The sequence below is a fragment of the Panthera onca genome, chromosome B2 (genome assembly GCF_046562875.1).
Source record: "Panthera onca isolate mPanOnc1 chromosome B2, mPanOnc1 haplotype 2, whole genome shotgun sequence".
Taxonomy (NCBI): domain Eukaryota; kingdom Metazoa; phylum Chordata; class Mammalia; order Carnivora; family Felidae; genus Panthera; species Panthera onca.
The window spans coordinates 135,698,046-135,712,631 of record NC_138343.1 but is presented as its reverse complement, the minus strand read 5'-3'; the positions used below and the strand labels follow the sequence as shown (position 1 = coordinate 135,712,631).

General features: G+C 41.2%; 1 protein-coding gene across 5 annotated transcripts in view; it reads right to left on the bottom strand.

Moving 5' to 3' along the window:
- The window catches only part of CCDC170 (coiled-coil domain containing 170), a 104,645-nt gene that overhangs the window by 56,428 nt on the left and 33,631 nt on the right, over positions 1-14,586 (bottom strand). For 3 of the 5 annotated variants that reach the window (XM_060616912.3, XM_060616913.3, XM_060616911.3), the window contains exons 2-3: positions 5,261-5,389; positions 3,218-3,474 (exon numbers count right to left, since the gene is read on the bottom strand). In XM_060616912.3, the coding sequence (XP_060472895.3) occupies positions 3,218-3,474; positions 5,261-5,389 (386 nt within the window). The remainder of the gene's footprint in view (positions 1-3,217; positions 3,475-5,260; positions 5,390-14,586) is intronic. The other 2 variants (XM_060616916.3, XM_081795782.1) reach the window with 1 other exon arrangement.

The window sequence follows — 14,586 nt, the reverse complement described above, 5'->3', positions numbered from 1 at the left end:
TATGAATATTTCATTTCAAATCTCAGATAGGTTTGCTGAAATAGTATAGTCTATTTCTAATGCTTTAAATGTTAGAGACTAAGAGATCATTAAAAAAATAGACATACTTTAAAGACAAATTAGAATCATTTCAGTAATTTGGTATCATTTTTTCAGTACCCTAGATAATAAACATGATTATTGCTTTCCCTTTTTACCATGTTGAGTGTTTACTGCAAATTCTTTCACTCTATTCAAAGATTAACAAAGCATGTAATTGCATATACTCAAAATCATATCAAATTTCTATTTAGAAAAATGTATAACAATAAAAGACCAACATCAGTATATCTCTAGGTTCTTATTTTCAGCATTTAAAAGGTAATATTTAGTCATCTCTCTGACTCATGAAAGGCACACTTAATGCTATGATTCTGATGGATTTACATGTATGATTCCACACATTCTCTCCAAGATTTCAATCTTGTTTCTCAATCCTAAGGGTTGCTGAACTATTTCCACTTCTATTCGCATTTCACTTTGACCCAACAAAGTTCCAGGAATCTACCCTAAGGACATAATCACATAAATGTGAAAATATGAATGCACATGAATATTCATTGCATCTTGGTTTATAATAATTTTTTGAGTAGAACTAACCTACGTGCCTACAGGAAATAGCAAAGAGAACTGGTTAAGTATGGGCAATGGGTATCATGGGCTATTAAAAATGATACAATGAATGCCTTTTTAAAATATCTACAATATATTATTCAGTAAAAAATAGTTCATTACATGATATAATTTATGTACAACTATATGAAAACCTGTCCACCAAAATGTTAAGTATAAACTCTTGGAGAATCATAAGGTCTTGAGTAATTTTAATATTTTTGGCAATCTTCTATATTAAAAAAATATTTTTATTACATATCATTTTATTACTCATTTATTTAGTAAATATTGATTGGGTACTTACTATGGACCAAGCCCTATTAAAGATACTCAAGACATAGTAGTAAATAAAACAGATGAACATCCTTGCCCTCATGGAGCTTATGTTCTAGTTGGGAAGATGGACAATCACCAAAATTAATGTATGTAAAATATATACTATGTTATTTAAAAAGCTGGAGAGAAGAAATTAAGCAGGAACGGGGGTGAGAAATATTTGGGGGGGAGCAGGGTAAAATTTTAGATGTGGTCACTCATGGAAGACCTCATAAAAAGGTGACTTCTGAGTGAAGATCTAAAAGGAGCAGAGGGGTAGCCATGCAATACTTGGGGGAAGAGCTTTCCAGGCAAAGGGATTAGCAAGTGCAAAAGTCCTGAGGTAGGATCACACCTGTTATGTTCAAAGGACAGCGAAGATGGAAAGAATAAGAGAGAGAATGGAAGCAAAACCAGGTCAGGATGAGCCTTCTAGGTCATAGAATATCCTTTGTCTTTACCCTGAGTGAGAAGTCATTGAGGATTCTGAGCATAGGACCGAAAAGATCTAATTTGAATGTTTTTATAGGATCACTCTGGCTACGAAGGGCACAGGTGGAAGCAGGAAAATCACAAAATCCAGGAGAGAGATGGTAGTCGCTTGAATCAGGTGACTGGCAATTAGGGCAGCAATGGGAAGCACTCAAAATTTAGATTTATTTTGAAGGCAGGGATGATGGGACCTGTTGAAGGATCAGACATGGAGTGTGAAAAAGCAAGAGGACTGAGGATGATTACCAAGACTGTTGGCCTGACGGACTAGAAGAATGGAATTATCACTAAAGGAGACAAGGAAAAGAGCAGGAGGATTCTGTGGAAATAGCAAGAGTTTCGTTTCAGCCATGTTAGGTTTGAGATGCCTGTTGGACATCCACATGGGGATGCTCAGTAGGTAGTAAAATATGTGGGTCTTGACTCTGAGAAGAGATCTAGGCTAGACAGAGACATGTGGGAGTCACTAGCATTTAGATCATCTTAACGTCATGACACAAGATCACCAAGAGAGCGAATTTAGATAGAAACCAGAAGAGATTCGAGGACTGAGTCCCGGGGCACTCCAGTCTTTGGAAGTCGATGAGATGAGATGGGAAAAATAAAAGGGACTACAGCAGGGCAGCTAGAGAGGACAGGTACAAAGCAGCCATGTGTAGTATCCTGGCAGTCAGAAGAAGAAAGTGGTTCAAGGAGAAAGACCAACTGTGACCGATGTACTGGTGGGTCAAGTAAGATACAGACTGATCATTTAATCTGTAACATACAGTCACTGGTCACCTTAGTGAGAGGTGTCAGCGGAGCAGACCCAAGAGAGGAGAGGAGGAGAACTGGAGACGGTGAGTCTATACACACATTGGAAGGAGTTTTCCTGTAAGCAGAAGGACAAAAAGAGGACAAGAGTTGGAAGTGTTGGGTTTTGTTTTTTTTTTTAATGTTTATTTTTGAGAGACAGAGACAGAGTGCAAGCAGGGGAGGGACAGAGAGAGAGAGTGAGACACAGAATCTGAGGCAGGCTCCAGGCTCTCAGCTGTCAGCACAGAGCCCGACACGGGGCTTGAACCCACGGACTGTGAGATCATGACCTGAGCCGAAGTCGGACGCTCAACCGACTAAGCCACCCAGGTGCCCCAGTGTTGGGGTTCTTTTTCAAAGATGGAATAAGTAAAATAAATATCAAGTATCCTATTATTAAAGTTATTTAAGTTATGACACATAGAATTTTAAGAGTATATTTTAGGAACAACTAGTTCCCAGTTTTGTCTCAATAATTACCTTTTGCCAGAACTAAGTGTGGAAAACCCAGATTTCATGAGTTCTCTGCATAAACTGGCAATAAAATCTAATGAGGAGTGTTCGGGGTGGTCTGGAGTGGTCTGGGCTTCTGGGGTATTTTTACAGCCAGCTTCCGAATAAACACCTCCCTCTCTGTGTATTCCACCACCTCTGGTTAAACCTCTACTTACAGAAAATCTTCCAAATTATGTATACAGGCATTTGCAGCCCTAATCAATTGGACATAAACATGCTTAGGACAAGGCCTTGTTTGTCAAGGTTCCTGGTAACATTGAGAAATGAGCTTGAGAAAAATTTTCAAGACTCCAAAGACATTTGAGGTCAGTAACGTTTTTCTTCTTCAAATTGAGTTTCAGGGCCAAAGAAGGCAAAACACCAGGACCTTCAAGCGTGTGTCCTGCTATCAGAAGCTAGTATTTTAACGCTAACTCAACTAACAAATACATCGAAATACCCTTACTGTAAGTTCTCGTCTAGTTCCGCAACTTTCTTCTTCAACTCCTGGTTCTCCTTGATTGCGGTGTGAGCTGTGATTTCGGTTCTAATTTTAGAAGTGGCAAGTGCTGCTGATTCTTCTTCCAGCTCCTGAACTCTGTGTCTCAGAGAGGTGAGGAGAGATGATTTTCTAGCATGATTTTCTTTGTAATTCTCCACTTCAGCTTTCAACGCTTGACAGGAGGCTTCTTTCGAAAGCATCTTGGATCGGAGGTCTCGAAGCTAACATAGAAAACCCATAAAAGGAGGAAAAGGATTTCAGTGGCGTAAGTTCGAAGTACCTCTAAGAAACCCAAAACCATGGGGCGCCAGGGTGGCTCAGTTAAGCATCTGACTTTGGCTCAGGTCATGATCTCACGGTTCCTGAGTTCGAGCCCCCCATGTCGGGCTCTGTGCGGACAGCTAGGAGCCTGGAGCCTGCTTCAAATTCTGTGTGTCCCTCTCCCTCTGCCCCTCCCCTGCTTGTGCTCTACCTCTCTCTCTCAAATATAAGTAAACATTAAACAAATTTTTTTAATTTAAAAAAATAAAGAAACCCAAAACCATAATTTCAAATCTCACACATTTGTACATGACCTAATCCAACTTTTATTTTCTTTTTTTCCTATTTGCATCTGTATCACTAGATGAGAAATTATGCCTAAAGAATGGACTTCATGCTATGTCTCTTTCAAAACCATTGGGGCAATGTCTTGGGGGTGATTCAGTGCCACTCAAGAGACATTTGTGGTGTTTTTTTGCAAAAGCAATAAAATATTTTGCAATGGTAATTCATTTTCTAAATCTGTGTTGCTGCTATTGCTGCTGACAGACAATGAAACAAGAAACTTAAAATACTTGTAATTTCATGGCCACAAGTGGTTCCTAAGTAGATACAGACTATTTGACATATCACTGTATTTCTTCCACTTGCCTTCTAGATCCTTATTGTGGGCAATAAAATAATAATAATAATAATAACATTTCCAAGAAAAATATGGAAGAAAAGAAAAATCCTTACAAGATGTATACAAAAGAAACATTTTAACTTATGAATTCTGTGCCATCAAAATACTGAATAGGATGTCAGGCCCCCCCATAAGAAAACTTTATGAATGCATGTACTGATTTGGAACCGGGAGTATACATGCATACAATTTTTCACACACATACAAGGTATCAAATCATCTCTCGGTGGGGTCCCAGCAGCCTAGTGAAAACACTAGTTATCTCCCAGGCAAGCCTAAGACTCCCTCAGGGCCACCAGGCTGTGAACAGAATGGACCTAGAGAGACTCTCTCAAGAAACTCCAAAATCGACCAGATTCAGCCAGGAGGGTAGATGGATCCCAATCATCATCCTAGAATCTCCCCAGCCAGTCAGAACTACCACTATCCCAGGAATCCAGAATTCCATCCTAAGAGCTCCAGACTGCAAACAGTCCACATTAAAGGAACATATTCAGTAAGATGCCAAAAATGCCCCGAAGCCAAGGCAGCTTCAACCAGAGCCATCAGGTGTCCCCAAGTCTCTCAAGGCTGTGAAGCCCCTCTGACATCCAGAATGCAGCCCATGTCACCTCGCTTTGCACCACGGCAAATGCATAACCTTTCAGGAATTCTCTACAAGGGGAGTAGGTGCACCATAACGGAATAAGTATAACCTTCGCCGAAAGTTGTAAAGCTGTATCCCCCCCTTCCTGTTTCTTAAAGTTTCTTTATTTATTTTGAGAGAGAGAGAGAGAGAGAGAGAGCGAGAGAGCGCATACACAAGCAGGGGCATGGGGGTGGAGAGGGAAGGAGAGAAAGAATCCTTAGCAGGCTCCACGCTGTCAGCACAGAGCCTAACATGGGACTCGATCCCACAAACCATGAGATCATGACCTGAGCCAAAGTCAAGAGTCAGACGCTCTTGACTGAGCCACCCAAGCAGCCCATCCTAGCCTATTTCTAATCACCTCTACACTCTGCTTCACTCAATAAGAAACTAAAATGGCCCACTTCTGAGTCATGAAGATGCATAATCTTACCTCAGACTGAGCACATTCAAATTTGACCAAAGTTGCAGCAAGGTCACTTCGAGCACTTTCGGCCACATTCCGATAGTGGTGTAACTGCTCCCTAGTGACCGGGACTTCCAAGAGACGGTCGTAAATTTCCTGACAGGGTTCCCCCAAAAGACAAAATATAAAGAAGAGTTTTAAACAGTCTTTTCTGTGCAGCTATAAAAAAACAAGATTAAACACAGAGCATTCTTTGTGGTCCAAACATCTCGAAAATGCTGCCCAGGGAAGTGTCTCATCCAGATCATTTCATTCTCAAAATTCCGAAGGAGGCGGGAGGCAGTCCAGGAACGAATGATGTGCTCCCCCAGGATGGCATTTAAGAACTGGCCTTTGCCACTTTAGAAGGCTTCCTTCCACCCAAGTCAAATGCTATTTGACCTCTTTCCAGAACTGATAGAGTCCACAAAGAACTGTCAGAAGAGACGCGATGTGACAAGGTCCACAGCAAAGAGGGAGTTTTCATTGTCCTTACGTTTCCAGGTAACAAAAATCATCAATTCATCTCATCTTTTGAATAAAGTGTGCCATGTGTTTATCAAAGAGATCATGTGAGTTAAAAGTAAAAGACGGTCCCCTTCGTAATTATTCACGATACCACTTATTCTCAACCTCACAGCCTATCTCAAGGTCACGATGGTGACTCAGATGAATGCAGAACATCGGTGATCGCACGGCAGTGCCTGGGGAGTCTCTGTGGAGACTCAGCTCCGCTGATGGCTGCCAGTGCAGAAATGTGGATCCCAAAGTGGCCAAATTTTTTCCAATTTTTCAAGCAAGTCATATATTCAGACTTTTTGAAGTAAAAATTCCCAGTTTTTGCAACTTGGCAACTAATTTAAATGTTTAAAAAAGAAACACCGTGTGATCCAAATAAACACATCTGCAGAGCAGATTTGATGGGTTTGGCCTGTGGGTCATAGTCTGTAACCTCTCCTTCTGTTTCTGTCTTACTCAGAATTATTCCTGAGCTTGGATGGATACCTCTGCCGACCTCTGTGAAGTTTCCAGGGCCTGTGGTCTTTGTGAAAGACATACAGGAGAGCCATTCATTTTTGAAGAAATACGAAAGGGGTCACATAAAGGAGGGTTTCCTGGAATTATCTAAGAGGCCTCAGAGGACACACTAGTAAAACTGGCTTATGGCTGCCCAGCTGCTGAACTGCCAAAGACTACTGTTTGGAAATATTCATGAATGCAAAAGTCATCTCAAAGCCCTTCACTGTGTAACAAGCGTTGTCATGACTCGTGTGTTTCGATCCACAAAATGCCAAACAAAACCTCCAGTGCACTTAGCAACAGCCAGTGTTTGCCAATCACAACATATCCAAGAAGATGGTAGGTATGTACTTCTGGGGAGAAAGCATAAAATGTTTAACTGGATCTAATAAGAGAACCACATCCTGTTCAGCCTCACTTAATATTCAGAAGTAACTTACCCACAGCAATAACCACCACAGCAGTATTTTCTAAAATAGGCCACATAAGGACCTTTGGTCACTTATGAGTGGTTTCAACCAAGATATGTACAGCACACGGTTTCATAAAATTCATTAGGAAAATAAGTTCTTCGATAGCTATGATTCTTTCTTTCAGTGACTAACATCCTTTTTCAGTAAGTGATGTAATCATTCCATAACGTCATACCTCCTTCTTATGAACACATAGTGCCCACTGGACATAATATTAAAAGGCACGCAAGACCATTTTAGGCATGGCCCTTCATTTTAGGAGGTTACCCTCTAACGCAGAACACCATCAAAAAGCATTTACATCTCCAAATGTGCACGGGTGAAAGAAACAACCCATTAAGATCTCATTACCTCTGATACTGGAACGGGACCCACATCAGGCAGACTCCTGATTATTGAGTTTAGAGGACAATTGTTGGGTTTAAATCACCCTTTAAATCAAGCAGACTGGAGATTATTCACCAACACATATTTACTGAAAACTTACTCAAGGTCAGGCACTGAGCTTACAGCCTACTAAGAAAAAAGAGCATTTACCAGACATCCTTAATGATGATTATATAATTACAAACTGAAATAAAAGCAAGGAAAGAAAGCGGAAAACAAAGGAAACTGACATATGATCAGAGAAGGAAGGAAAGATTTCCCTAAAGAAGTGATGATTGAGTAGGCATTAAATAGGCAAGAGGGGGCACCTGGGTGACTCAGTTGGTTAAGCGCCAATTCTTGATATCAGCTCAGGTCATGATCTCAGGGTCATGAGATCGAGCCCTGAGCGCCCAGGGCTCCACACTGGGCACGGAGCCTGCTTAAGATTCTCTCTCTCCTTCTCCCTCTGTCCTTCTCCCTCACACAATGTGTGCTCTCAATACATTAAAGAAAGAAAGAAATAGCAGGAGGTACAGAAGCAGGTGCAACACACATCATTCAAATAGCTAGAAGTCTCAGCAAAGGTCCTGTGGCAGGATCGTGCTCTGTGTGGTCCACGATCTGAGCAAAGGCAGTGAGGTTGCAGGACGAGAGCAACTTAAGAACAGTGCCTTGACAAGCAGCTCTGAGCTCATTCACATATGTTAGTGCCACATCGGCACTACTCTTTTTCAGAATATTCCTGGCTACTCTAACTTATGCCTTCTGCCGTGTGAAATTTAAAATCAGCTTATCAAATTCCCAAAAATCCTGTTGGCATTTTTATTGGGATCGAGTTAATTTTACAAATAAGGAGTACTGACAACTTTTAAATACGGAGTCTTCCAACAGAAGTCCTTTTTTTTTCCCATTTGTTCGGGAATTCTTTTATGTCTTAGTAGCTGTGATGATTAATTTTATATGTCAGCTTGACTGGGCCACAGGGCTTCCAGATACTTGGTTCAATATATTCTGGTTATGTCTGTGAGAGTGTTCCTGGTGAGGTTAGCATTTGAATCGGTAGAAGACTAAAGCGGATTGCCCTCCCCAGCGCGGGTGGGTCTCATCCAATCCTCTGAAGGCCTGAATAGAACAAAGAGGCTGAGTAAGGATTCTCTGTCAGACTGTCTTCAAGCTGGGACATCGGTCTTCCCCTGACTTTGGACTGAGACTCAGATAGGGGCTTACTCCGGCTCTCCTGGATCTCCGGCATGCTGACTGCAGATCTTGAGATATCTCAGCCTCCATTATGCACGAACCAATCCCTTATCATAAATCTTCATGTATATATTCTCTCTCTCTCTCTCTCTCCCCCTGGAGAGAAAACCCTGGAGAACCCACCTGAGCCCTAGAAACACCTCTGTGCTAAGAAGGCTCTGAAGCGTGCCACAGAAAGCCATTCCTTCAAGACGCTCTGGGAGAGCTTGACTGAGAGGAAATGAATGGCAGTGGCATGAGAGGACGACAGGGACATGGAGAGACCATGCAAAAGCTGAAAGAAGAATACGTGAATGTATTTCTTTATGACTAAGCTCTTCCCTCTTAGCTCTGAAGTCACCCTATATAGATCCTTATGCAGTGTTCATAGCCGTCTCCTAGATACCTCCTGTTTGGTTTGGAATACTTCTTTCATCTGAGTCAAGAGCTTGGTTGTTGTCATGGCTCTTTATTTTCTGGGTTTGTGATGGTTTTCTACTTTATTACACTGCGCTCAGAGCACATCGATTGCATTCTGGGCTGATGCTCACTGGCGTACCCCAGTGTGGTGGACCAGCGTCCACTCTGGATTGGGTCTATTCGGACTGGAAAGTGCTTTGGTACATGAGCCGTTAACTATTTTCCCCCCATCATCCTTGTCTATGTTATTTCTACTTCAGGGAATTTATTGAGGTTTTGTGAATGCTCAATTTTATGAAAGTCTTATGGGTACTCGAAAAGAGGGTGCCTTTTCTATCTTTGGGGCTTGGAGCTCAACATCTATCAATTAGATAGATCTACCTTACTCATTATTTTCATTGGGCACTCCTAGCCCAGCCTCATTTCTTTTTTTATTTTTTTATTTTTTAAAATTTACATCAAATTAGTTAGCATATAGTGCAACAATGATTTCAGGAGATTCCTTAGTGCCCCTGACCCATTTAGCCCATCCCCCCTCCCACAACCCCTCCAGTAACCCTCAGTTTGTTCTCCATATTTACGAGTCTCTTCTGCTTTGTCCCCCTCCCTGTGTTTATATTTTTATTTCCCTTCCCTTATGTTCATCTGTTTTGTCTCTTAAAGTCCTCATATGAGTGAAGTCATATGATTTTTGTCTTTCTCTAATTTCACTTAGCATAATACCCTCCAGTTCCATCCACGTACTTGCAAATGGCAAGACTTCATTCTTTTTGATTGCTGAGTAATACTCCATTGTCTATCTATACCACATCCTCTTTATCCATTCATCCATCGATGGGCATTTGGGCTCTTCCCATACTTTGGCTGTTGCTGATAGTGCTGCTATAAACATGCGGGTGCATGTGTCCCTTCAAAACAGCACACCTGTATCCCGTGGATAAATGCCTAGCAACGCAACTGCTGGGTCGTAGGGTAGTTCTGTTTTTAGGTTTTTGAGCCTAGCCTCATTTCTATCCTCTACTCTGTCATGAGCTGAGTCCAACCTCCCATTACTACCGTAATTCTCTATTACCTTGTAGCTCTTGTTCTCTTGCCTCAGGAACACTGGTACTGAGTTGGTGCAAGATTCAGAACTTGATCTTCATTGCAAATTGTACCATACAGCATCGTAACATGCCATTACTCATTTCACTTACTCCTTTCTTGCTCTGAATCCAGCCTTTTCTGATAATGAGACCATGATCCCTGATTTCTTTTTGTTTGCATTTGCCTACATACACCTTTGTTCCCCATTCTTATTTTCAACCTTTCTGGATCACTTCGTTTGAGATGTCTCATATGTAATAAGGTTAGTTTTGGCTTTGTGATCGATCCTAACATTCTTTTTCCCCAGCCTGGATGACTCTACTTTACATGTGTTAACGTGACAGATAAGTTTGGTCTTAGTTCTGCCGCATTCTTTTACGTTATGCTTCTTGTTTTTATCACTCTTTCAAAATCCTTCACCACAAATCTGTTTGCTTTGCTTTGTTTTGTCTGATAACCGGGAAGGTTTGTATCTTTGTTCTAGTTTTGAATTTATAACTATAACTTTAAATAATACCTTTAACATCAGCTAATTCATGATAACAGCATATCTTCTCTTCCTTGACCCTTTCGTCCCTCCCTCACAACTTCTAATTTTTTATTTTTATTTTTTTGAGAGAGAGAGAGCACACAAGCTAGGGGAGGAGGAAAGGAAGAGGGAGAGAGAGAATCCCAAGCAGGTTCCACAGCGAGCAGGGAGCCCAACACATGGCCCATGGCGGGGCTCCATCCATGACCCTGGGATCATGACCTGAGCTGACATCAAGAGTCAGATCTCCTCTCCTTGTTTGCTGCATCTTTCTTGAAGTCCTGAATCTCTGCTTTCTGAACATGTTTCTGGTACGTGTTGGCTTTACTCGATTGTTCTATGCATGATGAATGTTTCGTCACGTCTCTTCCCATCACAGCAACAGTCTTCTAGTAGGTATTCTTCATCTATCATATCTGGGGAGCAGGAATCTTGTCATATGTTTTTTAACATATTTTTTAATGTTTGCTTATTTATTTTGAGAGAGAGAGAGCACGTGTGAGGGAGCAGAAAAGGGGCAGAGAGGGAGGGAGGGAGAATCCCAAGCAGTCTCCACCCTCAGCATGGAGACTGACGTGGGGCTCTGTCTCTCAAACCTTGAGATCACAACCTGAGCCAAACCAAGAGAGTGGCGGCTTCACCGACTGAGCCGCCCAGGCACCCAGGGATGTTGCTCTATCTTTAAATAACTCCTGTGTTGTTTCCTTTTCGATTGCTCATTAGAAGGTGCGTGCTTGCTGGGCCGCCTGTGGAAGAGGTCTGTGTGCATACAGGGATGGGAATGTAGTGTCACGTTCTAGACAAGAAGGAGTTTCCCTACGACACAGGATTTGTGTATAACTGCGTTAGACCCATCTTTCATTCCAGCCCGTGCACAGAGGCAACCAGAGGGCTTATCACTATGCAGACTCTCCATGCGCCCCCTGCTCTGCAGCTGCCTACAAATCTGGCTCCTGGCGTGATTTGTATTTGGCCCTCCCGCTCCTACTTTTTGGAAACCGAGCAGGTGCAGAGAAGCTCCAGCGGCCGGTCCACATACCTCCATCCTCTCTTGCAAACAAGAGATTTCCACTTGACTCCTCTGAATCAGCCACTCACCTTGGCAAAATAGGTTTTCCCAGCTCTTCCTACCCTCTGCAGCGATGCTCCCAGTGCTCCCCCGGCCCCTCCCCTCAACCCCTGCTGCTTTGGAAAGGCCTGCCGCCTACTTCATGTTACAAGATTCCAGCCATCTCCTGGATGTACCAAAAGTGGAACTTGTTTCTTACTTTCTGTGTCACTTGTGGCTAATTTCCAGGAATACAAGGGAGAAATGCTATCTGCATGCCACCACTTTTAAACTAGAAGTACCTACCTAGACAGGTTGCTTTTTTTGTTTGGTTTTTTTTTTTTTTTTCGTTTTTTTTAACTAAATGGTCTTAGAGGCATTAGGAAAAAATGCCCTTTTAAAAATTCTCATTTTGAAAAAAAAATCTAATTAAAACAATGTGATATCCAGCAGGAAATCAACAGAAAGATCCATAGAAACGCCAGGAACAGTCTTTAGTCTCTGTGCTCAGAAGAATTTAGGGTATGAAAAAAAGAGGCATTATAAATAGAGGGGGGCAGGGAGGGTGGAAATATTGGTTAATAAATAGTGAAGCTAGGGGCGCCTGGGTGGCTCAGTAGGTTAAGTGTCCAACTCTTTTTTTTTTTTTAATTTTTTTAAACGTTTTATTTATTTTTGAGACAGAGAGAGACATAGCATGAATGGGGGAGGGGCAGAGAGAGAGGGAGACACAGAATCGGAAGCAGGCTCCAGACTCTGAGCCATCAGCCCAGAGCCCAACGCGGGGCTCGAACTCACGGACCGCGAGATCATGACCTGAGCCGAAGTCGGACGCTTAACCGACTGAGGCACCCAGGCGCCCCTTAAGTGTCCAACTCTTAATCTCAGTTCAGTTCTTGACCTCAGGGTCGTGAGTTCAAACCCTATGTTGGGCTCTGCATCCAGTGTGAAGCCTACTGAAAGAAAGAAAGAAAGAAAGAAAGAAAGAAAGAAAGAAAGAAAGAAAGAGAGAGAAAAGAAGAGAAAAGAGGAAAGGAAAGGAAAGGAAAGGAAAGGAAAGGAAAGGAAAGGAAGAAAGAAAGAAAGAAAGAAAGAAAGAAAGAAAGAGAGAGAAAAGAAAAGAGGAAAGGAAAGGAAAGGAAAGGAAAGAAAGAAAGAAAGAAAGAAAGAAAGAAAGAAAGAAGGCACCTAGGTGGGAGTTAAGCATCTGACTTGGGCCCAGGTCATGATCTCACAGTTCGTGAGTTCAAGCCCCGCATCAGGCTCTGTGCTGACAGCTCGGAGCCTGGAGCCTGCTTCAGATTCTATGCGTGTGTGTCTCTCTCTGTCCCTCCCCCACTTGGGCTCTCTCTCTCTCTCTCAAAAATAAACATTTAAAAAAATTTTTAAAAATAAAAGATAGGCTTGAAGCACTGAATATTAAAAATGCAACCATAAAAAGTATTATATAAATTTATACGTATCTATCTGGAGAAGGATTTTCAAAGCACAGAGCAATGAAAGAATATCAAAGAAAAAAACTCACATATGACAACAAAACCTTAAAACTTCTATACATTAGGGGTGCCTGGATGGCTCAGTCATGATCTCACAGTTTCAAGCCCCACATCAGGCTCTGAGCTGGGCAAGGAGCCTACTTAAGATTTTCCCTCCCTCTCCCTCTGCCCTTCCCCTGCTCATGTACTCTCAGTCTAAAAAAAAACAACAACAACAAAAATTACAAAAAATACCCTAGAGAAAAACCTATAAAAGAACTAACAATTAACAGAAGAACTAGAAATGACTTATAAATGAGAAGTATACTACTTCACTGGTCATCAATTAAATACAAATTATACTATCAGTTAGCTATTATTTCTGATCTTTAATATTGACATGTTAAATATACTTAATCAAGTGTACTATGAGATAGTTCTAAAAAAAAAAAAAAAGGAGTGAAAGAGTTCTACGAGAAATACATGTTATACACTGCTCATAGAAAGATAAGCTGGCACAAACTTTCCGGAAAAAAACTGGCAGTGTGTATCAGTGAAATTTAAATTAATACTATTTGCCCCAGTGAGTTGCCTTCTTACAATCTCATCTAAATAAATGGAAATACACCCAAAGATTAAATACAAATATATTCAGAGAAAGTCATTAGCAAAATGTTCCAAAAATACTCAACAACAAAATCACAGAAACAATTAGAGCTCTAGAACAGAAGCGTGTTAACATGAAGAAAAGAAGAAAAATAAAATGTTATATTCACACAATAAAGTTATATTCAGTCATTAAAAATCATATTGCTGGAGGGTAAAATGCAATATAATTTTTAGTGAAAAAGACAAAATATAAAGTTACACATACAGTTTCATCCCTGTCATGTACAAAAACCTAGAGGTATAGATCACTAAACATCAGGCTGAAAGAAATTGTTTCATGTATATCAAACAAAGGATTAAAACGTAGAATATTTTGAACACCTACAAATTAATAAGAAAATCACGACAATAAAAATGAGTATGTATATAAATCGAGAATTCTCATTAAGAGAAATACAAATGGCCAAAAAATACACGAAAAGATGCTCCAACATCCATAACAATCAGGGAAATAAGACTTAAAACAAAGACACACCATTTTTGGTATATCGGTTTGGAAAAAATAAAAGGTTTGATAATGTCAAGCGTTAGCAAAATGTGAGGAAAGGGTTAACTTCATATGTAGCTGCCAGGAATACGAAATGGTTAAACCCTTTTGATAAGTCTCACTAGTTTCACTGTATTAAAATCAATGTATTACGTCTATTAAAGGCAAATACCATCAGGCCCAGCAGCTCTATTCTCTCCACAGGAAAAATGCTCATACATGTACATAAAAATATGCATAAGGATATTCATTATACCATTATTTGTAATAGAAAAAAGGGAAGGGAGGAGGGCTGAAACCATATAAATTCCCATTGACGGGGCAATTACTAAAACAAGGCATTTCCAGGGGCACCTGGGTGGCTCAGTCAATTGAGTGTCCAACTTCAGCCCAGGTCATGATCTCACGGTCCATGAGTTCAAGCCTCGTGTCGGGCTCTGTGTTGACAGCTCAGAGCCTGGAGCCTGCTTCAGATTCTGTGTCTCCCTCCCCCTCCCCCACT